Source organism: Mauremys mutica, chromosome 2, assembly GCF_020497125.1.
Source record: "Mauremys mutica isolate MM-2020 ecotype Southern chromosome 2, ASM2049712v1, whole genome shotgun sequence".
NCBI classification, from domain to species: Eukaryota; Metazoa; Chordata; order Testudines; family Geoemydidae; genus Mauremys; species Mauremys mutica.
This window is the reverse complement of record NC_059073.1, coordinates 294,742,726-294,767,932: the sequence shown is the minus strand read 5'-3', so window position 1 is coordinate 294,767,932 and position 25,207 is coordinate 294,742,726. Positions and strand designations below refer to the sequence as shown.

Sequence of the window (25,207 nt, the reverse complement as noted above, 5' to 3'; positions counted from 1 at the left end):
AAGCCTAAGGGTTTGTTTGGGCTTTTACCAACATGGGCTGAGAGACGTGCTCCCGCGCACTCCAAAATGCCATGTAGATACCCACTGAGGAGCTTTTTTTTGTACTTAAGAATTAAAAGTTCTTTTCCCTCCATCTCTAATTCCTGAGCTTCTACAAAGCCTGGTAAAACCACAGGAAGAACCAGACAATAGATGTAGGTCAGTTATCATCATTTCTGAACTTCAGACATTTTGGCACTAGGAAAAAATACCAAAGAGACTGAACTTATTTTGATAAGCCTTGGATTTTTGTTTTTTCTCATAGGATTTCTGTATTTTTATCAATTCAGCCTCGTCTTTTTCACACTGATGTGGGCCTTCATCTTTCACACAAAACATATCTTTTACCTTTGGAAGCGTCTCAGTCTTTTTATACACTTCATTAGTGTAGAACAATTGGTCTTTATTCTCCTTCTTCACCATATTAGCAATCTTAGTCATCAGCTCTTCAGCCTGGGCAGCCCGTTCTGCCCATGTAGCTTTATTGTTGAAAGCGCAGTATCGGCCCTGACACTGTTTGATCAGCTCCTGAAGCTGTTTGTTATCCGAGTGGGAGATATACTCCTTCAGGGTTCCACTCTGTATGTCTTCAATGCGGGTGAATAAGACGATTGTGTACTTCATGGCCCTGGGGCCAAAAATCTCTTGTACTCTCCTCACAGCGTGCTGGTCTTCCTCAGTGAAACGGCCCAGCGGGGTCACCAGCACCAGAGCGTGGGGGCCTGGGGAAGAGAGCGCGACGCAGCGACAGATCTCATGGGTGGTTTGTTCATCAGAATCCTTGGTGTCAAAAATAGCAGGCGTGTCGATAACCACAACCTTCCTTCCATTCCAGGTCCTGCTGCCTTCGCTACATGTCTGAGTAATGGGCGTTGCTGCCAGTATGGACTGAAACTTCTCCTGCCCAAGGATGGTGTTGCCTGTGGCACTTTTCCCACCTCCACTCTTACCGACGAGGATGATCCTCAGGTCTGATTCCCCAGTGAGTCGGCTGCCGCTCCCTGGCCCTGTTGGGAACAAGTGTGACAGATTCAGAACATCCCTGCACAGGTACCAGAGAGGTGGCAGAGAACTAAGGTTTGTGGCCCTGTGCGCACACTTGGCTTAATGCTTTAACGTTCTATGGGAGGGTAAATGGGGAACCAGGGGGCTGCAGATCAAGTCAGTAAATCCTAGAGGTCTTGGATCCAAATGGCTCCTGCTGAAAGTGAAGTGAGCTCACGTCTCATCCTAGTGAACCTTTATACATGGAAAAACATCGCACAGCACAGCACTCTGCACCATCTGGTGAGGACAGACCAAGGACTGGAGGACTGGAGAGTGCTGCAGTTCACAACTGAGGCCTGTCAATGGAGCCATGTTCAGCCCCAGACAGAAGCAGTGGACGAGGACTGGAGTTTATTGGCACAGCTGTGGGTCCAAGGCTGGAAAAGCGCCGGATGCAGCAAATTGGGGCTGGTTTGTAATGAGGACAGGAACAGGGTGAATTGGGGGTGAGGAGGGAAGTATGGAGCCCCAGGACTGAAACAGGAGGGGTTGCTAAGAGCTCAGACTGAGGTTCATGAATGGATCTTTGACACACATTTGCCTGTCACATGATTCCGTGCCCATTGTAGGAAGTGAAAGATTCTCGGGATTGTATTCAATTCCAAACGTGAAACCAGCATGCACGGCCATGAATCCTGCTACTGCTTGGCAAGAGTACAAATATATACAGTATCTGGCCAGCTGTTTGGGATAAACCGATGGCCGGGGTAACAGAGGGTACTGCAGTTCAAGACTGATGTGCATAGGCAGAGCCACGTAAGAAGTCCAAGAACTGAAATAGGAAGCTGGGTGGCAGGTGAGAACCAAAGTTCCTGAGCCAAGCTGCAAGAAAATGTTGCTTATCACCTGAGAGCACTGGCCCATTACTCTGGGTAAAGGGGTGGATGTTTTGTTTAGCAGTGTCCTGTGTTGGGAGGGAGTACTTTGGTAAAAGGATGATGGAAGACTGGCAGCCTGTGGGATTGTGTTAAGGTAGATACATGTGAGCTGGATTATGGTAAAGTGTGTATCTGTTGGCGGAGGAGTAGAGATTATGTACTGGCAGGTGGTTTAACTTTTCATTTTTTTGTTTTTGTGGGTTTGTCAGTTATATTGTGTGTAGGAAACTAACTGCTTCACTGAAATGTTTTTGTGTATGAATCTCCTAGGTTTGTAAAGGCTTAAGTGGGAGTGGAGTGGTGCGCAGACCTTCCAGGAGAAAGCTAGAGGTGCAGATGCCAAGGAGAAGAGGTACATGTTATATGTCAGCAGCTGCACGTGAACCTTAAGAACATAAGAACAGCCATACTGGGTCAGACCAATGGTCCATCTAGCCCAGTATCCTGTCTGTCGACAATGGCCAGTGCCAGGTATCCCAGAAGGAATGAACAGAACAGGGAATCATCAAGTGATCCATCCCCTGTCTCTCATTCCCAGCTTCTGGCAAACAGAGGCTAGGGACACCATCCCTGCCCATCCTGGCTAATAGCAATTCATGGACCTAGCCTCCATCTGTGAACATATCTAGTTCTTTTTTGAACCCTGTTATAGTCTTGGACTTCACAACATCCTCTGGCAAGGAGTTCCACAGGTTAACTGCGTGTTGTGTGAAGAAATTACTTCCTTTTGTTTGTTTTAAACCTGCTGCCTATTAATTTCATTTGGTGGGCCCTAATTCTTGTGTTTATGAGAAGGAATAAATAACATTTCCTTATTTACTTTCTCCATACCAGTCATGATTTTATAGACCTCTGTTGTATCCCACCTTAGTTGTCTCTTTTCCAAGCTGAAAAGTCCCAGTCTTATTAATGTCTCCTCATATGGAAGCTATTCCATACCCCTCAACATTTTTGTTGCCCTTTTCTGTACCTTCTCCAATTCCAATATGTCTTTTTAAAGACAGAGTGACCAGATTTGCACACAGTATTCAAGATGTAGGCATACCATGGATTTATATAGAGGCAACATGATATTTCCTGTCCTATTATCTCTCCCTTTCTTAATGATTCCCAGCATTCTGTTCGCTTTTTTGACTACTACTGCACATAGAATAATTTTTTTCTGAAAACTATCCACAATGACTCCACGATCTCTTTCTTGAGTAGTAACAGCTAATTTACACCCCGTCATTGTTCATGTATAGTTGGAATGATGTTTTCCAATGTGCATTACTTTACATTTATCAACAGTGAATTTCATCTGCCATTTTGTTGCCCAATCACCCAGTTTTGTGAGATCTCTTTGTAGCTCTTTCCAGTCTGCCTGGGTCTTAACTATCTTGAGTACTTTTGTATCATCTGCAAATTTTGCCACCTCACTGTTTATCCTTTTTTCCAGGGAATATGTTCAATAGGACTGGTCCCAGTACAGTTCCTTGGGGTTCACCACTATTTACCTCTCTCCACTCTGAAAACTGACCATTTATTCCTACTCTTTGTTTCCTATCTTTTAACCAGTTACTGATCCATGAGAGGACCTTCCTTCTTATCCCATGACTGCTTACTTTGCTTAAGAGCCTTTGGTGAGGGACTTTGTCCAAGGCTTTCTGAAAATCTAAGTTCACTATATCCATTGGATCACCTCTGTCCACATGTTTGTTGACCCCCTGAAAATATTTTAGTAGATTGGTGAGGCATGATTTTCCTTTAAAAAAAACATGTTGACTCTTCTCCAACAAATCGTGTTTTTCTATGTGTCAGATAATTCTTTCCTTTACTATAGTTTCTACCAATTTGCCTGGTAGTGAAGTCTTAGCAACCTGTAATTGCCAGGATCACCTCTGGAGCCTTTAAAAAAATTGGCATCACATTAGCTATCCTTCAGTCATTTGGTACAGAAGCAGATTTAAATGATAGGTTACAGACTACAGTTAGTAGTTCTGCAATTTCACATTTGAGTTCCTTCAGAACTCTTGGGTGAATCCCATCTGGTCCTGGTGACTTATTGCTGTTTAAATTTATCCATTTGTTCCAAAACCTCCTCTGATGACACATCAGTCTGGGACAGTTCCTCAAATGTGTCACCTTCCTCTGTCATGCACAGCTGCACATAAAGTTTATGCATCAGCAACAGTTACCACATAAAAAGAAGCAGCAAAGAATCCTGTGGCACCTTATAGACTAACAGACGTTTTGCAGCATGAGCTTTCGTGGGTGAATACCCACTTCTTCGGATGCAAGCACTGCTTGCATCCGAAGAAGTGGGTATTCACCCACGAAAGCTCATGCTGCAAAACGTCTGTTAGTCTATAAGGTGCCACAGGATTCTTTGCTGCTTCTACAGAACCAGACTAACACGGCTACCCCTCTGATACTTGACACATAAAAAGAGTTTATTGTTGTGACCTGGGTTAAACTTTGCTGTGGTTTTAGTTAAAACCTTGTGTCATAAACAGATAGTTAAGGGTTAATGCCTCTTTTACCTGTAAAGGGTTAAGAAGTTCACCTAGCCTAGCTGACACCTGCCCAGAGGAACCAATGAGAGAACAAGATGTTTCAAAAGGAAGGAGGGAAGTTTCCTTTGTTTAGTCAGTTTCAGACAGAGTGAAAAAGATCAAGAAACCAGCCTCTTATCAGAGTAGTAAGTTTTAGAAAAGAATCAATAGGTTTATGTTTATTTTCTTTTGTAACTTGTCTTGGTGCAATTCGGGGAATTATCAAATTGGGTATTCTTGTGTGTATTAAGATTTTTGCCCAAAGGAACATCCTGTGTTTTAAATCTATTGTCTATGAGATTAGCTGGTATGCTGTCTCCCAGAGGTTTTTTTTTTCCTTCTTTCTTTTACTTTTCTTTTCTTTAATTAAAAGCCTTCTTTTTAAGAACCTGATTGATTTTTTTCTCTGTTTTTGAGATCCAAGGGAATTGGATCTGGACTCACCAGGGGTTGGTAGGGGGAAAAAGGGAGGGGGAAGGAGTAATTCTTCCTTGTTTTTGAGATCCAAGGGAATTGGATCTGGACTCACCAGGGAATTGGTGGAGGAGTCTCTCAAGGCTACCCAGGGAGGGGGAGGTTTTTGGGGGAAAGAGAGTGTTCCAGGTACTCAAAAATCTGGATGGTGGCAGTGAGACCAAATCTAAGCTGGTAATTAAGTTTAGAAGTATTCATGCAGGTCCCCACATCTGTACCCTAAAGTTCAGAGTGGGGGTGAGACCTATGACATGGTGAGCAGCGCAGGGATTTTAAAGGAACCTAGCCAGATTTTTTTTCCTCCTTTGAGATGCTGGAGAAGCAGTGAAGGAGAGATACCCTGAAGGCAAACAGATAAAAGTGTTTCTAACAAGGCTTTGTTAGACAGGCTTTCCAGCTGGGCTTAGCTGGAGGGTAATTAACAGTTTGCAAAAGACAAGTCACAAACCAGTTTCTTGTTTCTTTCTCATTCTGAGGAGTCCAGTTACATTCACACACACAAACAAAAAGTACAAGCTGTGTTTTTTTTTTTACCTCTCAAACAAAGATAGCTCAGGCAGAGCAGGAAAAAATGTCAAGCAAATTTAAAAAAACTACTATGCAACAGGACCTAGAATTTGCTAAACTCCAGGCTGAGGAGAGCCAAAAGGAACATGACAGACAGATGGCCAGAGATGAGGCTGCCCACAAAAGAGCTATGGAGGAGAAAGAAAAAGAGATGGAGGAGAAAGAAAAAGAGAAAGAAAGAGAAGAGAAAGCCAAAGAGGCTGACCACCAGAGGGCTATGGACAGTGATGAGCTGCCAAAATATTAACAACAGGTTCCCTCCTCCTCACCTCATGAGGGGGTCGTGCCCCCCCGGGGGGGTCATGCCCCAAACAACCCCCCCATGTTCCTTGACACCCCCCAGACCCCTGACCCATCCCCCCTTCCCTGTCCCCTGACTGCCCCTTGCCGCCCCATCCAACCCCTCCTTTCATTCTTGATGCCCCCCCAAGACCCCTGTCCCATCCAACCACCCCTTGCCCCCATTCAATCCTCCTGTTCCCTGCCCTCTGACTGCCCTGACCCCTACCATCCCCCCACAACCCACCGAACACCCCTTCCCTGCCCCCTTACCACACTGCCTGGGGCCGGGACTGGGTCCACTCCGCCGGTACCATAACCAGTGCCGCGGGGCCCAACTCCCCGGGCCGGGCCAGAGCCGCTCGGCTGGCACCGGGACCGGCGCCGCGGGGCCTGACTCCCCGAGCCGGGCCAGAGCCACTCAGCTGGCACCGCGGGGCCTGACTCCCCCTGGAACTACCGGTTCTAAAAAGGCTTCTAAATTTAACAACCAGTTCGTGCGAACTGGTGCAAACCGGCTGGAGCTCACCACTGGCTATGGAGATCCAGAGGAAGGCCCAGAAGCATGCACTGGAGTTAGCAAGGGCTAAGCAGGATTTACCAGCCAACCCTAAAAACCCTTCTCCAGGTACTGCTTCCCATCCCAGAAAATTCCCCACCTACAAGGCAGGCGATGATACTGAGGCCTTCTTAGAAAACTTTGAAAGGGCCTGCCTTGGGTACAGCATCTCTACAGACCAGTACATGATACAGCTGAGGCCACAGCTCAGTGGACCCTTAGCAGAGGTGGCGGCTGAAATGACTAATTATAAACATGAACAATTATAAACTTTTTCAAACTAAGGCCAGAATCAGAATGGGGCTAACACCTGAGCATGCCCGTCGGCGGTTCAGAGCCCTAAGGTGGAAACCAGATGTGTCATTTACCTGACACGCCTACCACATTGGAAAGAATTCGGATGCCTGGATATCAGGAGCAAGTGCTAAATCTCCTGAAGAGCTGTCCCTCCTAATGCAAATGGAGCAGTTCTTAGAGGGTGTTCCTGAGGAAATAGAAAGGTACATCCTAGATGGGAAGCCCAAAACTGTAACCGAGGTGGGGGAGATTGGAGTCAAATGGGTGGAAGTGGCAGAAAAGAAAAAAACTACTAGCAGTTGGAGCGAATATCAGAGGGGGCAAACCGAAACCAAACCCTATCACTGGGGGCAACCCAAGGCCCCACCTACAACACAAGGAAAGCCCCAGACACCTTATTGTCCCACCTCACCAGTCTCCGGCAACCCACCTCAGCCCAGTGACCAGTCAGCTGGGTGATGTTTTAAATGTAATGAACTGGGACATATAAAGGCCCACTGCCCCAAGAACTCCAACCGATTACAGTTCATTACACCAAAATCACACCAAAGATCCCCAGGCCCAGATGCCTCTCAAATACCCTCGGAGCGAAGGGAAACCTTGAGAGTGGGTGGAAAGAAGGTTATTATAGACTCATAGACTTTAAGGTCAGAAGGGACCATTATGATCATCTAGTCTGACCTCCTGCACAATGCAGGCCACAGAATCCCACCCATCCACTTCTATAACAAACCCCTAGCCTATGTCTGAGTTATCGAAGTCCCCAAATTGTGGTTTGAAGACCTCAAGCTGCAGAGAATCCTCCAGAAAGTGACCCGTGCCCCATGCTGCAGAGGAAGGCGAAAAACCTCCAGGGCCTCTGCCAATCTGCCCTGGAGGAAAATTCCTTCCCGACCCCAAATATGGCGATCAGTTAAACCCTGAGCATGTGGGCAAGACTCACCAGCCAGCACCCAGGAAAGAATTCTCTGTAGTAATTCAGATCCCAACCCATCTAACATCCCATCACAGACCACTGGACATATTTACCTGCTGATAATCAAAGATCAATTACCAAATTAATTGCCAAAATTAGGCTATTCCATCATACCATCCCCTCCATAAATTTATCAAGCTTAGTCTTAAAGCCAGATATGTCTTTTGCCCCCACTACTCCCCTTGGAAGGCTGTTCCAGAACTTCACTCCTCTAATGGTTAGAAACCTTCATCTAATTTCAAGTCTAAACTTCCTAGTGTCCAGTTTATATCCAGAAGGTTATCGCGTGGAGGGACACTGGGGCACAAGTGTCAGCTGTCCACCAATCCTTAGTGGATCCCCAATTCATCAACCCAGAGGCCCAAGTGACAATTCACCCATTCATGTCAAAATCTTTAAACTTGCCTACAGCTGAGTTGCCTGTCCAGTACAAGGGCTGGTCAGGAAGGTGGACTTTTGCAGTCTATGACAATTATCCCATTCCCATGCTACTGGGGAAAGACTTGGCCAACCATGTAAAGCTGGCCAAGAGGGTGGGAATGGTCACACGCAGCCAGGCCAAGCAAGCTTCCACACCCATTCCTGAGCCGTCCACCAGGGCCCCGTCTGTGTTACCAGAAACCCAAACAGAGGTGATGGAATCAGATCATCTACCCATGAATGCTACAGCCGTAATAAATCCAGTCCCAGAACCGGAACTGGCAAAGCAACCAGCACCAGAACCGTTGCCAGCCACTGACTCCAGCGCTTGCAAACCCATCTACAACTCCAATGCCAGAGGGCACCAGAGGGCCTGAACTGGCAGAAGCAGCAGATAACCCTACCCAAGAGGCTCAGCCAGAGCCTGAAATATCACCTAGTGCACCAGTGGAGAGCGGTTCACAATCAACGAAAACAACCCCATCACCTACATCGCTTCCAGAGGGACCAAGCCCAAGTCCACAGTCTAAGGAGGAACTGATGTCTCCAGCATCAAGGGAACAGTTCCAGGCTGAGCAGGAAGAAAATGACAGCCTTCAGAAAGCTTGGGTGGTGGCACAGAGCACCCAGCCACACCAGGAAGCCTGGCATCCTCAAAGACAGTTGGTAGTTCCAACTAAATACCAGGTAAAGCTCTTGAGCTTAGCTCATGATCATCCCAGTGGCCATTCTGGGGTGAACAGAACCAAAGACCGGTTGGGGAAGTCCTTCCACTGGGAGGGGATGGGCAAGGACGTTGCTAATTATGTCCGGTCTTGTGAGGTGTGCCAACGAGCGGGAAAGCCTCAAGACCAGGTCAAAGCTCCTCTCCAGCCACTCCCCATAATTGAGGTCCCATTTCAGGGAGTAGCTGTGTATATTCTGGGTCCTTTCCCAAAGAAGACCCCCAGAGGAAAGCAGTACATACTGACTTTTGTGGATTTTGCTACCCGATGGCCGGAAGCAGTAGCTCTAAGCAACACCAGGGCTAAAACTGTGTGCCAGGCATTAGCAGACATTTTTGCCAGGGTAGGTTGGCCCTCCAACATCCTTATCAATTCAGGAACTAATTTCCTGGCAGGGACCATGAAAAACCTGTGGGAAGCTCATGGGGTGAATCACTTGGTTGCCCCCTTACCACCATCAAACCAATGGCCTGGTGGAGAGGTTTAATGGAACTTTGGGGGCCACGATACGTAAATTCGTAAATGAACACTCCAGTGATTGGGACATAGTGTTGCAGCAGTTGCTTTTTGCCTACAGGGCTGTACCACATCCCAGTTTAGGGTTTTCACCATTCGAACTTGTGGATGGCCGTGAGGTTAAGGGGCCATTACAGTTGGTGAAGCAGCAATGGGAGGGGTTTACGCCTTCTCCAGGAACTAACATTCTAGACTTTGTAAGCAACCTACAAAGCACCCTCCGACACTCTTTAGCCCTTGCTAAAGAAAACCTAAAGGACACTCAGGAAGAGCAAAAGGCCTGCTATGATAAACATTCCAGAGAATGGTCCTTCAAAGTAGGAGACCAAGTCATGGTCTTAAAGGCGCTCCAGGCCCATAAAATGGAAGCGTTGTGGGAAGGACCATTCACGGTCCAGGAGTGCCTAGGAGCTGTTAACTATCTCATAGTATCCCCCACCTCCAACATAAAGCCTAAGGTGTACCATGTTAATTCTCTTAAGCCCTTTTATTCCAGAGAATTAAAGGTTTCCCAGTTTACAGCCCAGGGAACAGATGACGTGGAGTGGCCTGAAGGTATCTATTACGAAGGAAAAAGTGGCGGTGGCGTGGAAGAGGTGAACCTCTCCACGACCCTTGGACATCTGCAATGACAGCAGATCAAGGAGCTGTGCACTAGCTTCGCCCCAATGTTCTCAGCCATCCCAGGACGGACTGAATGGGCATACCACTCCATTGACACAGATAATGCTCACCCAATTAGAACCCCACCCTACCGGGTGTCACCTCATGCCCAAACTGCTATAAAATGGGAAATCCAGGACATGCTACAGATGGGTATAATTCGCCCCTCTAGCAGTGCATGGGCATCTCCAGTGGTTCTAGTTCCCAAACCAGATGGGGAAATACGCTTTTGCGTGGACTACCGTAAGCTAAATGCTGTAACTCGTCCCGACAACTATCCAATGCCACGCACCGATGAGCTATTGGAAAAACTGGGACGTGCCCAGTTCATCTCTACCTTAGACTTAACCAAGGGATACTGACAAGTACCACTAGATGAACCCGCCAAGGAAAGATCAGCCTTCGTCACCCATGCAGGGGTGTATGAATTTAATGTACTCCCTTTTGGGCTGCTAAATGCACCTGCCACCTTCCAAAGACTTGTCGATGGTCTCCTAGTGGGACTGGGAGATTCTGCAGTTGCCTACCTCGATGATGTGGCCATTTTTTCTGATTCATGGGGAGAACACCTGGAGCACCTGGAAAAGGTCTTTGAGCGCATCAGGCAGGCAGGACTAACTGTTAAGGCTAAAAAGTGTCAAATAGGCCAAAACAGAGTGACTTACCTTGGACACCAGGTGGGTCAAGGAACTATAAACCCTCTGCAAGCCAAAGTGGATGCTATCCAAACGTGGCCTGTCCCCAAGTCAAAGAAACAGGTCCAATCCGTCTTAGGCTTGGCTGGATATTACAGGCGATTTGTACCACACTACAGCCAAATCGCTGCCCCACTGACAGACCTGACCAAAAAAACACAGCCAAATGCAGTTCAGAAGGCCTTTAACCAGCTTAAGGCGACACTCATGTCTGACCCTGTGCTAAGGGCCCCAGACTTTGACAAACCATTCCTAATAACCACAGATGCGTCCGAGCGTGGTGTAGGAGCAGTTTTAGTGCAGGAAGGACCGGATCAAGAATTCCATTCTGTCGTATTTCTCAGCAAGAAACTGTCTGAGAGGGAAAGCCACTGGTCCATCAGTGAAAAAGAATGCTACGCCATTGTGTATGCCCCGGAAAAGCTACGCCCATACGTTTGGGGACGGCGTTTCCAGCTACAAACCGACCATGCTGCGCTAAAGTGGCTTCATACTGCCAAGGGAAACAACAAAAAACTTCTTTGGTGGAGTTTAGCTCTCCAGGATTTTGATTTTGAAATATAACACATTTCAGAAGCTTCTAACAAAGTGGCTGATGCACTCTCCTGTGAAAGTTTCCCAGAATTAACTGGTTAAATTTTCCTTGAAATGTGAAAAATCTTGTAGATTTTACATAATTAGTAGTATATGTAAAGGTGCATGTGTTTTATTAATCTGTTTATTCTAAAGTTCTAGGAAGAAATCACCGCCAGTGTGGTCCAACACTGTCTGAGATTTGGGGGGGCGTGTCAGAAACAGATAGTTAAGGGTTAATGCCTCTTTTACCTGTAAAGGGTTAAGAAGTTCACATAGCCTAGCTGACACCTGACCAGAGGAACCAATGGGGAGACGAGATGTTTCAAGAGGAAGGAGAGAATTGAATCTCTTTGTGTTAGGCCTGGTCTACACTAGGAGTTTATGTCGAATTTAGCAGCGTTAATTCGAATTATCCCTGCACCCATCCACACAACGAAGCTATTTAGTTTGACCTAGAGGGCTCTTTAGTTCGATTTCTGTACTCCTCCCCGACGAGGGGAGTAGCGCTAAATTTGACATGGCCATGTTGAATTAGGGTAGGTGTGGATGGAATTCGACAGTAATAGCTCCGGGAGCTATCCCACAGTGCACCACTCTGTTGACGCTCTGGACAGCAGTCCGAGCTCGGATGCTCTGACCAGCCACACAGGAAATGCCCCAGGAAAATTTGAATTCCTTTTCCTGTCTGGCCAGTTTGAATCTCAATTCCTGGTTGGACACATCGTGGCGAGCTCAGCAGCACTGGCAGCGATGCAGAGCTCTCCTGCAGAGGAGTCCATGCAATCTCAGAATAGAAAGAGGGCCCCAGCATGGACTGACTGGGAAGTCTTGGATCTGATCGCTGTGTGGGGCGATGAGTCTGTGCTTTCGGAGCTGCGCTCCAAAAAACGGAATGCGAAGATCTACGAAAAGATCTCCAAAGCCATGACAGAGAGAGGATACAGCTGGGATACAACGCATTGCCGCGTGAAAATCAAGGACCTGAGGCAAGGCTACCAAAAAATCAAAGCGGCCAAAGGACGCTCCGGATCCCAGCCCCAGACATGCCGCTTCTACGAGGCACTGCATGCCATTCTCGGTGGTCTGCCACCACTGCCCCACCAGTGACCGTGGACTCTGACGATGGGATAGTGTCGACGGGCAGTTCCTCGGCGATGTTCGCGGATGGGGAAGATGAGGAAGGGTTTGTGGAGGACGAGGCAGGCGACAGCACTTACAATGCTGATTTCCCCGACAGCCAGGATCTCTTCATCACCCTCACAGAGATCCCTACCAACCCTCCCCGGCCGTTAACCCGGACTCTGAATCAGGGGAAGGATCAGTCGGTAAGTGCTATAAACATGTAAACATTTATTTTTTAAAGAACAGGAATATAAACTATGTGAAAAGAAGGTCAATATATATGGGGATAGAACAAAAATCCTCTTGGGAGATCTCCACGAAGCTCTCCTGGAGGTAATCGAAAATCCTACGCATGAGGTTCCTGGGGAGAGCTGCCTTATTGGGTGCTCTGTGGTAGCACACTCTTCCGTGCCAGGCTATCATCAGGTACTCTGGGAGCATTGCCTCCATGAGCATGGCAGCATAGGCCCCTGGTTTGTGCTGGCTTTCACGCAGCATGCGCTCTCTATCTCTCTCAGTGACCCTCCTCTGGGTGATCTCGCTCGGCGACTCCTGCATTGAATTAGGTGAATTAGGGTAATGTTAGTATTGGGAATGCTTCACTGTTCCTTTGCATAACAATAAGTGTCGGTTTACAGCCACATGGTGGAGGCTGCAGAGGGGCAGCATACAGGGATCTTTCCCGGGGACAGCCGCGAGGGGGTGGAACAGGGGCAGAGTTTATGCTTTCCGGATTGCCTGCAGCAGGAGGGCACTGCTCTACATTAAGTTTTAAGTAGCCTAAAGTATATGGCTTACCATGCCTGGCTGCTCCATGGATTCTGCTGTCCTGCCCGGCTTGTCTGATCTCCAGCGCAAGATCAGGGGGTTGGACTAGATGACCTCCTGAGGTCCCTTCCAACCCTGAGATTCTATGATTCTAAGACCCCAGGCAATGAAAGCGAAGGCAGAAAATTTGAACTTGTCCTGAGTGCGCATGAGATAGGTGCTGTGTATGGTCTTGTTCACAGAGACAGACTAGACTGTGTTCATTGTTCGCAAAAATGTATCTTTGCAAGGAATTAACTACCTTTTCCCCATCACACAGCTGCGCAACCTGCCCCGGCATCCCCCTCACAGAGGCTGGCGCAGATTAGGCGGCGAAAGAAAAAGACACGGGACGAGATGTTCGCTGAACTTATGGGCTGTTCCCGAGCCGAGGCAGCCCAGCAGAGCCAGTGGAGGGAGAACCTCTCTCAGTACCAGCGCTCACACAGTGAACGGGAGGACAGGTGGCGTGAGGAAGACAAGCAGGCGACTCAAACGCTGCTTGGACTAATGAGGGAGCAAACGGACACGCTCCGGCGCCTTGTGGATGTTCTGCAGGACCGCAGGCAGGAGGACAGAGCCCCCCTGCAGTGTATCGGCAACCGCCCTCCCCCGCCTCAAAGTCCCATACACCCCTCACCCAAAATAACAAGAAGGAGGGGCGCCAGTGGCCGTGAAAACTGTCACTCCAGCCCAGCAGAGTGCTCAATTACCCAAAAGCTCTCATTCCCTAAATTTTGAGAAGTCCTTCCCTTCCTGAGTCACCCAAGCCCCAATCCCAGTTTCACCCCCTAACTGTCTAGTTGATTATTATAAATACTTTGCTGTTAATTACTGTTTCCGTCATGTTTTTGTACAGAAAACTGTGTTTGAAGGGGGGTGGGAAGGGGGTTGGTAATTGCATAGGACAGTCACCTTTACCAGGGTACAGACACGGGGGCAGGATCAGCATCAGGTCACACATACAGTGCAGTCAGTAGGGACCCTGGTCGGTATGGGAGGTGGTTTCCATGTTCTTTGTGGGTGGGGGGTACGTGACTTTGTAGCGGGGGAGGGCGGTTACAGATCTTATGCAGCGGTCCTTGTCCTGGACCACAGAGCCATGGAGCAGGGGAATCTGTAACCGTCCTCCCCCGCCACAAGGTCACATAGCCCCCGCACACAGAGTCCCAAAAAGGAGGGATGGCAGGCTCCGTTGAAACAACCAGTCCGGCACTGCGGACCGCTCTAGGAGCAGGAGCCTGTCATTCCTCGAGTTTAGAAGCGGTCTTTACATCACTACACACCCTACGCAGCACAGTCTGCGTCCCAGTTTCAACCCTTTAACGCAAAGTCAGTAATAAAGAAAACATTGTTAAGTAACAATGAAACATGTATTTTATTTTTACACGTGTGTTGGAAGGGGGGGAACAGGGTGAACGGGGTATGTAACTGCAGAGGATAGTCAACAGTAACTGGGTAAAGAAACAGAGGTAGGTTCAGCTTGTCTGTAAAGAAACTGAATAGTCACAGGTCACGCTGCTCACTGAGGAACCTAGCTTTCAAAACCTCCCGGATGCACAGCGCTTCCCGCTGTGCTCTTCTAATTGCACGGCTGTCTGGCTGAGCGTAATCAGCAGCCAGGCTATTTGCCTCAACCTCCCATCCCACCATAAAGGTCTCCCCCTTGCTCTCACAGAGATTGTGGAACACACAGCAAGCTGCAATAACAATGGGGATATTGGTTTCGCTGAGATCCGAGCGAGTCAGTAAGCTCCTCCATCTCCCCTTGAAACGTCCGAAAGCACACTCCACCACCATTCTGCACTTGCTCAGCCGCTAGTTGAAGAGTTCCTTGTCACTGTCCAAGGCGCCTGTATAGGGCTTCATGAGCCAGGGCATTAGCGGGTAGGCTGGGTCCCCGAGGATCACTGTAGGCATCTGCACATCCCCAACAGTTATTTTGTGGTCCGGGAAGAAATTACCTTCCTGCAGGCGTCTAAACAGACCAGAGTTCCTAAAAACACGCGCGTCATGAACCTTACCCGGCCACCCAACGTAGATGTTGGTAAAGCGTCCCCTATGGTCCACCAGTGCTTGCAGCACCATTGAAAAGTAGCCCTTTCGGTTAATATACTGGCTGGCCTGTTGGGCCGGTCCCAGGATAGGGATGTGAGTTCCATCTATAGCCCCACCGCAGTTTGGGAATCCCATCGCGGCGAAGCCATCTATGACGACCTGGACGTTTCCCAGGGTCACTACCTTTGAGAGCAGTAGCTCAACGATTGCATGGGCTACTTGCATCACAGCAACCCCCACGGTAGATTTGCCCACGCCAAAGTGGTTTGCTACTGACCGGTAGCTGTCTGGCATTGCAAGTTTCCAGAGGGCTATCGCCACTCGCTTCTGCACAGTCAGGGCTGCTCGCATCCGGGTGTCCTTGCGCTTCAGGGCAGGGGACAGCAACTCACACAGTTCAAGGAAAGTGCCCTTACGCATCCTAAAGTTTCGCAGCCACTGTGATTCATCCCAGACCTGCAGCACTATGCGGTCCCACCAGTCCGTGCTTGTTTCCCGGGCCCAGAATCGCCGTTCCACAGCATGAACATGACCCATTGCCACCATGATCTCCACGGCGCGGGATCCCGTGCTTTGTGAGAAGTCTGTGCCACTCTGACACTTCATGTACTCACCGCGCTGCCGGAGCCTCCTCGCCCGATTTCTCAGCAGCTGGCTGTGGAAGAGGTGGACGATAAGGTGCGAGGAGTTGACAACGGCCATAAGTTCAGCGATGATCGCAGCGGGCTCCATGCTCGCAGTGCTGTGGCATCCGTGCTGTCACTGACCAGAAAAGTGCGCGAACTGATTGCCCGCCGGCGGGAGTGACGGTTGAATGACAACAGTTACCCAAGACCACCCTCGACACATTTTTCCCCCAGCATGCATTGGGGGCTCTACCCAGAATTCCAATGGGCAGCGGGGACTGTGGGAACTGTGGGATAGCTGCCCACAGTGCACCGCTTCCAAAGTCGACGCTTGCCCCGTTACTGTGGATTCACAAAGTCGAATTAGTGTCCTTAGTGTGGATACACAAATTCGACTTTGTAAGGTCGATTCCACAAATTCGACTTAAGTTGAATCGAACTACTCTTGTAGTGTAGACATACCTTTAGAGACTAACACATTTATTTGATGCCACAAGGACTCCTCATTGTTTTAGCTTGGAGCTGGTTGACCAGAGTTGGTTTCTCAGCTCAGTTCTCAGAAAACGGGAACCCAGGAGACAATCTGGCAAGTGCAGCTCTGCTCATGGTTACTCGGGGGGTGAGTTGTACAGGCACCATTCAGGGTCCGAGGGTCCGGCTCCACAAACGTTTGGGACCTGCCACCCCTGCATCCCCTTCCCCGAGGATCCTCCAGCCCTGTCTACTGCCCCCGTGCCTCCCCCGCCCTCGCCTACCATCCCCATGTACCCCCTGCCTGCCATCCCCATGTGCCCCTGCACCCCTCCTGCACTCCAACCCCATGCCCCAGCCCAGAGCCTGCATCCCACACACCCTCCCACAAGCAAACTCCCTCCCAGAGCTTTAAGCTGGTTTTGGGGGCGGGGCTTGGACCCATTCTGGGCACCACCAAAAATGATACAAACCTGCCGCTCCTGCGAATTCTCTGGTACCCAGCTTCCCCTGTCCCTCAAGTGACCCTCTGGGAGGAACGTTGAGCTCAGGGCAGTGCCTTGTCATAGCCTGACGTACGTCTGCTGTACGTGGTGGAGTATCTGAGGCTATAAAGAGCCACAGCGATCTTGCATTTGAAACTTATTCTCTTCCTTATGCACCACATTCCTGCCTCCTTTGTTCTCTTTTCCTGTGTGTGAGGCAAGTACAGTGGCTGGGTCTGTTGAATGTACACTCATCTGTCAGCTTCTCGCAGCCACCTCCAAGTCCGCTACCGAATGCACGATACAACCTCCCTGAGCTCATCTGCAAAGCCCGAGCTTGTCAACATTTCAGTACTTTTAAAAGCCCCATTGCTGCTGTGCTATTTACAGTGAACTGAGGTGACTGGATGTAAATTGCCTACTGCTCTTCCCCTTCTCCTAGCCTTTCTGTACTGGTCTGTCATTAGACTGGGAGCACCTTGGAACAAGGACCATCCAGGCCATAGCACAACCTAGCTCTGATCTAGTGCATCTAGCAGGAGATCTCCAGGCGCCTTACCAAGGCCTGGAGGGGTGAAGTGGCTTCCCCAGGGTCATCCAGCAGCAGAACAGGGAATGGAGTCCAGGCCTCCTGAGTCCCAGTCTAGTGCTTTATCCACTAGGCCATGTTGCCTCCCATTATTTCTTCAGTGATTGGAGGCACTTAGCCCACAGTGGGGGCAACTGTAAATGAGTTGTAACGAAGCGTATCTGTAAATAATTACATTCAACCTCCTCACTAACAGAATCCTACCAAACCCTGTAACTAAACTTTAGAAAGGGGAATTGGGGGTGAGGAGAAATGAGGAAGTTGATTAAAAAGGCTCCATTGTTTAATAAACAGCCTTTATGCTGAGCCTGAGGATTTTAATGTCCATATCAAACAGTAGGGAAATTAAAACTCCCAGACTCCCTGCAGAGGCAATGTGACATCTCAGTACTTCAGGCCTCTCCAGGAGCCTCCAACCCCAAGGGGGCAAAGCTTGATTGTTCCGCCTGCCCGAGTGACTCTGGGATCCACCTTAGCTCCCTGGATCCTTCCTGCTCCTTGGGCGGATGTCAAGTATCAGAGGGGTAGCCATGTTAGTCTGGATCTGTAAAAGCAGCAAAGAATCCTGTGGCACCTTATAGACTAACAGACATGGATTGGTTCCTGAGTTAGAGTTACTATGGTGCGGTGTGCAGTTACTGGTGAGAATATGCTTCAGGTTGGCAGGTTGTCTGTGGGCGAGGACTGGCCTGCCACCCAAGGCCCGTGAAAGTGTGGGATCAACCAATCCATGCAACAAACCTCGATGCCAACTCTGCCCACATATCTACACCAGCGACACCATCACAGGACCTAACCAGATCAGCCACACCATCACTGGTTCATTCACCTGCACGTCCACCAATGTAATATACGCCATCATGTGCCAGGGCCGCCCAGAGGGGGCGGCAAGAGGGGCAATTTGCCCCAGGCCCCGAGCCCCACAGGGGCCCCCACGAGAGTTTTTCGGGGCCCCTGGAGCGGGGTCCCTCACTCGCTCCGGGGGGCCCGGAAAACTCTTGCGGGGCCGGGCGCAGGAGCTTCTGCCGCTCCCGGTCTTCGCCGGCGGCAGGTCCTTCCGCTCCGGGGCTGAAGGACACCCCCCCCCGCTGGCGAATTACCGCCGAAGACGGAGCGGGACCCGCGGCCGAAGTTCAGCTCGGTCTTCGGCGGTAATTCGGCGGCGGGGGGCCCTTCCGTTCCGGGACCCGCCGCCGAAGTGCCCCGAAGACCCGCGGCGGGGACCCCCGCCGCAGAATTACCGTGGAAGACCGGGCTGCACTTTGACGGCGGGTCCCGGAACGGAAGGGCCCCCCGCCGCCGAAGACCCCAGGCCCCCGGAATCCTCTGGGTGGCCCTGTCATGTGCCAGCAATGCCCCTCTGCTATGTACATCGGCCAAACTGGACAGTCTCTAAGGAAAAGGATAAATGGACACAAATCAAACATTAGGAATGGCAATATACAAAAACCTGAAGGAGAACACTTCAACCTCCCTGGCCACACAATAGCAGATCTTAAGGTGGCCATCCTGCAGCAAAAAAACTTCAGGACCAGACTTCAGCGAGAAACTGCTGAGCTTCAGTTCATCTGCAAATTTGACACCATCAGCTCAGGATTGAACAAAGACTGTGAATGGCTTGCCAACTACAGAACCAGTTTCTCCTCCCTTGGTTTTCACACCTCAACTGCTAGAAGGGGGCCTCATCCTCCCTGATTGAACTAAGCTCGTTACCTCTAGCCTGATTCTTGCTTGCATATATACACCTGCCCCTGGAAATTTCCACTACTTGCATCCGACGAAGTGGGTATTCACCCCCAAAACTCATGCTCCAAAACGTCTGTTAGTCTATAAGGTGCCACAGGATTTTACAGATCCAGACTAACACGGCTCCCCCTCTGATACTCAGGCCATAGTGCGCTGGTGTCCTGGGACTGTTCCCCGCACACTCCGGGCACCTGCCTTTCCCCTTCCGTGTCCCACAGGCCCCACCTGCTTCATTAACACCCCCCCCCATCCTGACTCGATTGCTAGGGCTCAGGGCCAAAGGCTCCTCGGGCTGAGGCCGGGTGTGACGATGTGGTTCTGGCGGGACCCAACTGAGGTGCCAATTCAGGACCAATTGCTCAAACAGGGCAGTCACAGCCCTAGGCTGGGGTTTTTCCATCTCTAAGGCACCAAACCAGCCAGCCAGAGAGGACTTTGGTCTCACCCCACTGGCTAACCACAAGTCACACAAGCAATTTCCTTAGACACTCCAGTCTCCCAGTATCACCACCAGTGCCACCCATCCTGGGGATGAATGGTTATGAAAACCAACACCCCAGTAAAAGAAAAAAGGTTCTCCCGATCCCAAAGGACCAAGCCCCAGACCCAGGTCAATATACACATCAGATCTTACCCACAAATCATGCTGTTGCCAATCCTTTAGAATCTAAAATCTAAAGGTTTATTCATAAAGGGAAAAAGATAGAGATGAGAGCTAGAATTGGTTAAATGGAATCAATTACATACAGTAATGGCAAAGTTCTTAGTTCAGGCTTGTAGCAGTGATGGAGTAAACTGCAGGTTCAAATCAAGTCTCTGGAACATCCCCTGCTGGGATGGGTCATCAGTCTCTTGTGTAGAGCTTCAGTTTGTAGCAAAGTCCCTCCAGAGGTAAGAAGCAGGATTGAGGACAAGACGGAGATGAGGCATCAGCCTTATATTGGCTCTTTCAGGTGTAAGAACCTCTTTGGCCTTACTGTGGAAAATTACAGCCAAATGGAGTCTGGAGTCACATGAGCCAGTCCCTGCACTTTGCTGAGTTACAAGGCGTATCTGCCTTCTCTCCATGGGTCAATTGTGTAGCTGATGGTCCTTAATGGGCCATCAAGCAGGCTAGGCAGAGCTAACACCAACTTGTCTGGGATGTCTCCCAGAAATACAGCACAAATCTGAAATACAGACAGTATACAGCCAATACTCATAACTTCAACTACAAAACAGGGCCGTAGCAACAAAGACCGTGGCCCCCTCCGAACATATGTCCGGGGCCCCTTACAATGCAGAAACTGGAATGCGGTATTTATTTTTTCCAGTATATAGGGTTCATATTATGTATACATAGGCCTACAGTGTACATGTATTCCATATTTACGCAAAGCGCTTCTTTCGAGCCTTGTTCTCCGCAAATTGGTTAATCAATGCGTCATAGTCCAGAGATCAGGCAATCTTGTTTTCGACTGAGATAACTGCAAGCGCAGAAAGCCCGTCATCTGTCATGGTTGAGCGCAGGATATTCTTGATCAGTTTCATTCTGCTGAAGCTCCTTTCAGCACTGGCGAAAGTAACTGGTGTGGTCAGAAGAATTCTGATGCAAATGCAAAGATTTGGATATATCTCCTGAAGGCTGTTCTTGTATATGTACGTTAAAAAATTGTTTGCCGTGACAAGTCTCTTTCTCGATGACATAAATAAAATGATTCAATTCCATTATGAGTTCGTTGGCATCAATGTCTCCCATTTTTCTTTCAAAATTTTTGCTGTGATTCTCCAGTTCATTTTCTCTGTGACACTGCTTCAGGCTGTTAGCGTTGTACAGAAATCCAAACAACTTATACCACTCCACGAGTTGGTCAAATCGCAACGAAACAGAAAATATGGCCTGATCAGTGAGAACAAGAAAGAACTGCGATTTGAATTTTTCTTCGGCAGAAAGACGACTCGAATCATCAGCACATTCGTAATCAAACATTCTCTTCTTACGTCGCACCCTGGTTTCTGGAAACACCTGCTCAATACCCATATGCTCTGCTATTTCACATGCATTTGTGACCACAGAGTTATATCCTGTATTTCGATAGTTTTCCAAAAATTTCATTGTAGGACTGACTTCTGCCTGCAGTACGTCAATTGACAGATCTGGTGACTGAATTAATTTGCTGGTTTCATTGACGTGAAATAGTATATCGTACCACGTGTACACAGTCAGAACAAAAGGCCACGTAGTAACATGGTCTAAAAGCGCACCGGCTTCTGTTGCTGTATTGCCATCTTTCTTTTCGAGCGCATATTCTCACAAAGATGACAAAGCATTGCACAATTCTTCAAGGTGATAACGCAATGGCTTCACAGCATCAATTCTCGACTCCCAACGAGTGTCCTATAACCCTTTAACAGATATTGGCATATGTTCTTGAAGTATATCCCAACATGAAGGTGACGAAGAAAAGATAACGTATATTCTGTTAATCAGACCGAAAAAGTCAACGGCATATTTCGATGACTTTGCCGCGTCTGAGATCACAAGATTCCAAGTGTGAGCTCCACATGGTACATACAAGGCACGGTCATTTATTTCTAGCATGCGGGCTTGAACTCCTTTATTCTTTCCTCTCATATTTTCGCCGTTATCATAAACTTGGCCTCTCATGTCAGCAATGTCTATTCCTAAGTTGTTTGCCTTTTCAAGAAACACTTCCAATAAGCCCTCGCCAGTTGTATCATGAACATTAAGAAAACCAACAAACGCTTCACGAATATTGACACCATCTTCACCGTTGCATTGAACAAAGCGTAACACCACAGACATCTGTTCTTCATGTGACACATCAGGAGTACAGTCCAAAATAACTGAATAATATTTTGCTTTTTTAAGCTGCGCTATGTTGGCCTCTTGAATGTTACTGGCAACAAGTTGGATCAGCTCGTTTTGGATCTGTGGACTGAGGTACTGAACATGTGTCTCTGCCTTCTTAATCCTCTGTAAAAGTTCGCTGAGGACAGTATCATACTTTGCAAGCAATTCAAACAGTCCCAAAAAGTTGTCATTCGAAGGATCGCCAAGCTTTTCATTACTTCCTCGAAATGCCAAGTTTCTTTCGGACAAGAAAATAACTAACCACTGTCACAGTTTGTTTGGTAGAACAATTGGCTTCACCTTCGACCTCACTTGAAGCACTTCTGGATACTTCTGGATATGATTCGTCGCTGCTAGCGCTGTCCGTTTCATGTGCCTGTACCTGTACGTTGGATTGCAGCGCAAAATACGTTGACAACTTTGCCACTTTTAGGAGCCCCCTTCCTTGCGGGGCCCCCTCCGGTTGGAGGGTACGGAGGGCGCTCGCTACGCCTCTGCTACAAAATGACACATACATACAGACAGCATAATCATAACCAGCAAACTAGAACCTGGTCTTAGACACCTTATATGACCCCCTTTACATGAGATTTGGTGCCACTACAAGACCTTGTTTGCAACCCATGTTCTATATGGTCCCAATTTATATCAATAACGTCACACCGGGTTGGCCCTAGGGGTGGCCGGGCTGGGCAACCACCCGGGGTGCACCTTGCTGAAAGAGTGCTTCCGGAGGAGGGGTGTCCTGTCCCTCCTGCCCCCATTGCAACTGCCCCTGCCCCTTCTCCCCCCCCCCCCCCAGTGCCACCCCTGGCCAAGCTGCTCCTGGGAGCCTCCTGTCTGCTGTCCGGGGGGGGGGGGGGGAAGGGGGTGATGTCAGGGTGCCCCTATCCCCTGCCCGTGTTCCCTGCCTCCACTGAGCTGGAGGCGCGGGGAGGGGGGGGATGACAAGGGTTTGTGCTGCTGCCGCTGGGTCAGTGGGAGCTGCTGGCTACTGCTGTTGGACTGAACAAGCCTTCAGACTAGTGAGTGCTCTGCTTAAAGAGACAGTGCATGGTCTCGCATGCACTCCCCCAACACACACACACTGTTTCACAGTCCCCAACACACGCACACTGCCCCAACAGACACTTTCTCTCTCTCTCTCTCTCTCTCTCTCTCTCTCTCACACACACACACACACACACACACACGAGTCTCTCTCTCTCTCTAACACACACACACACACACACACACTGCCCTAACACATATTCTGTCTCTCTCTCACCCACACATACTCTCTCTCTCTCACACACACACACACTTTTATTGTTGTTACTTCTTGGTACTTCCTGTCAAAATGCACAATGCTTGTATATTTTCTGTAATTTTATTCACTGAAAGTTTGTTAAGGATCACAGTGCTGCTGTTTTAGTTTTTGGACTGGTCTGTGCATTTCATAATTTTATTTTTTTCTTATGCTTAAATTTAGTTCTTTGAGTTGTGAGTTCTAAAATGCCTAACCTCTCCTGGCTGCAGTAATTATCATTATTACTTTTATTACCATATTGTGCATTGTCATTAGGATGACCAGACAGCAAATGTGAAAAATCAGGACAGGGGGTGGAGGGTTATAGGAGCCTATATAAGAAAAAGACCCAAAAATCGGGACTGTCCCTATAAAATCGGGACATCTGGTCACCCCAATTGCCATTTATTATTTAAAATGGTACAATCAAATAATAGTATCTTCTAGAATATAAATTTAGCTTGTACTCACCTTAGCAGCACTGATTAAAAAAAAATAGCTTTTACACACTGTGCAGATGAAGGTCATTTATTTTCAGATTGTATTTTTAGTTATATCTGTAAAATAACTTGAAATTCATGTGAAAATAAATGCAATTCCAAGTCTGATCCTAATAGCAATGATGGAGTCAAATGTTAATGAGTCACATACGTGATTGTGATCAGTAAACATAAATGCCAAAATAATTAGAAAAATAAATTCCTTTCTTAATAAAAGACAAAAAAAATCTTAATCATATATGTTAAAATTAAGCAAATACATTTTTAGTGCAATGAAAAACAATTGACTAAAATAGAGTCGATAATGGCAGTAACACAGAGTGGGTCTGTTAGAGAAAGTCAGCAGATTTTAAGCAGGTTTTATCTATTTTTATTTATCTCTACTAAAGATAGTGTACAAAGTATCAGACGTGTGTTTCTGAGATCTGTGTTAAAGCTCCAGAACTGATACCTCAAGGCTTACGATTGGGAATATCTTGCTGTATTATCTCCTGATTGTTCTAAACTTGCATATCAATGTAAAGTGTAGCTTTAACTGGAGTTTGTATATGTTTTTTCTTTATATAGGAATTAGATACAGGGCTCCTGTCCACTAATTCCTATGTTATTATCTGCAAAAAAATCCAGAGGTTTCAGGTGCCGAAGTAGCCCCTGGAAGGACGGTTAAAGTTGCCCCCCACCTCCAAAATCTGAAATGGTGCCGCTGGTGAGCCAGGAGTGGCCAGCGGGCTGCAGGAGGGGGGCCGTGGGCTCTGGCAACATGCAGCCCCCCCCCATGTGACAACACGAAGCCTGCCTTGAGCTGCAGGCCTAGTGCCAGGCACCACAAGCCACAGCAGCAGCACAGAAGGAAAGGTGGCAACACACCATGTACCAGGTCACCCCTACGTCTGCGCTGCTGCTGGCAGTGGTGTTGCCTTCAGAGCTGGGCGTTGTCATGGAGTGTGGGGGAGTCTGGCCCTGCACCCCTCTTTCTGGGGACTCACAGTGACTCTCAGCCAGCCAGTAAAACAGCAGGTTTATTGGACAACAGGAACACAGGCTACAGCACAACCAGGACCCCTCAATCGAGTCCTTCCAGGGGTTCAGGGTGCTTGGATCCCAGCATAGGATTCCCTGAACTCCCACCACCCAGCCCCAAACCAAAACTGACCCCACCCTCTCCAGCCGGCTCTCTGCCTTTGTCCAGCTTCCCAGGTAAAGGTATTGCCTCCTCTCCCCCCTGCCTAGCTCAGGTTACAGGCTCAGGTATTGTCCATCACCTAAAGTCATCCCCTGCCCTCCCATTCACTGTGCAGACAGTTCCTACTCCATCACAACCCCTACATCTGCCCTGTTGCTGGCAGTGGCGTTGCCTTCAGAGCTGGGCACCCAGCCAGCACCTGCCGGTATCAGGCCACCCAGCCAGTGCTTCAT

General features: G+C 48.6%; 1 protein-coding gene across 1 annotated transcript; it reads right to left on the bottom strand.

The window, feature by feature from the left end:
* Positions 1-237: 237 nt before the first annotated feature.
* Positions 238-1,268, bottom strand: LOC123363306 (GTPase IMAP family member 2-like). The gene is made up of 2 exons (XM_045004167.1): positions 1,262-1,268; positions 238-1,046 (listed from the first exon to the last, which is right to left on the bottom strand). The coding sequence occupies exons 1-2, from the start codon at positions 1,266-1,268 to the stop codon at positions 238-240; spliced, it is 816 nt and encodes a 271-aa protein (XP_044860102.1).
* Positions 1,269-25,207: the final 23,939 nt, after the last annotated feature.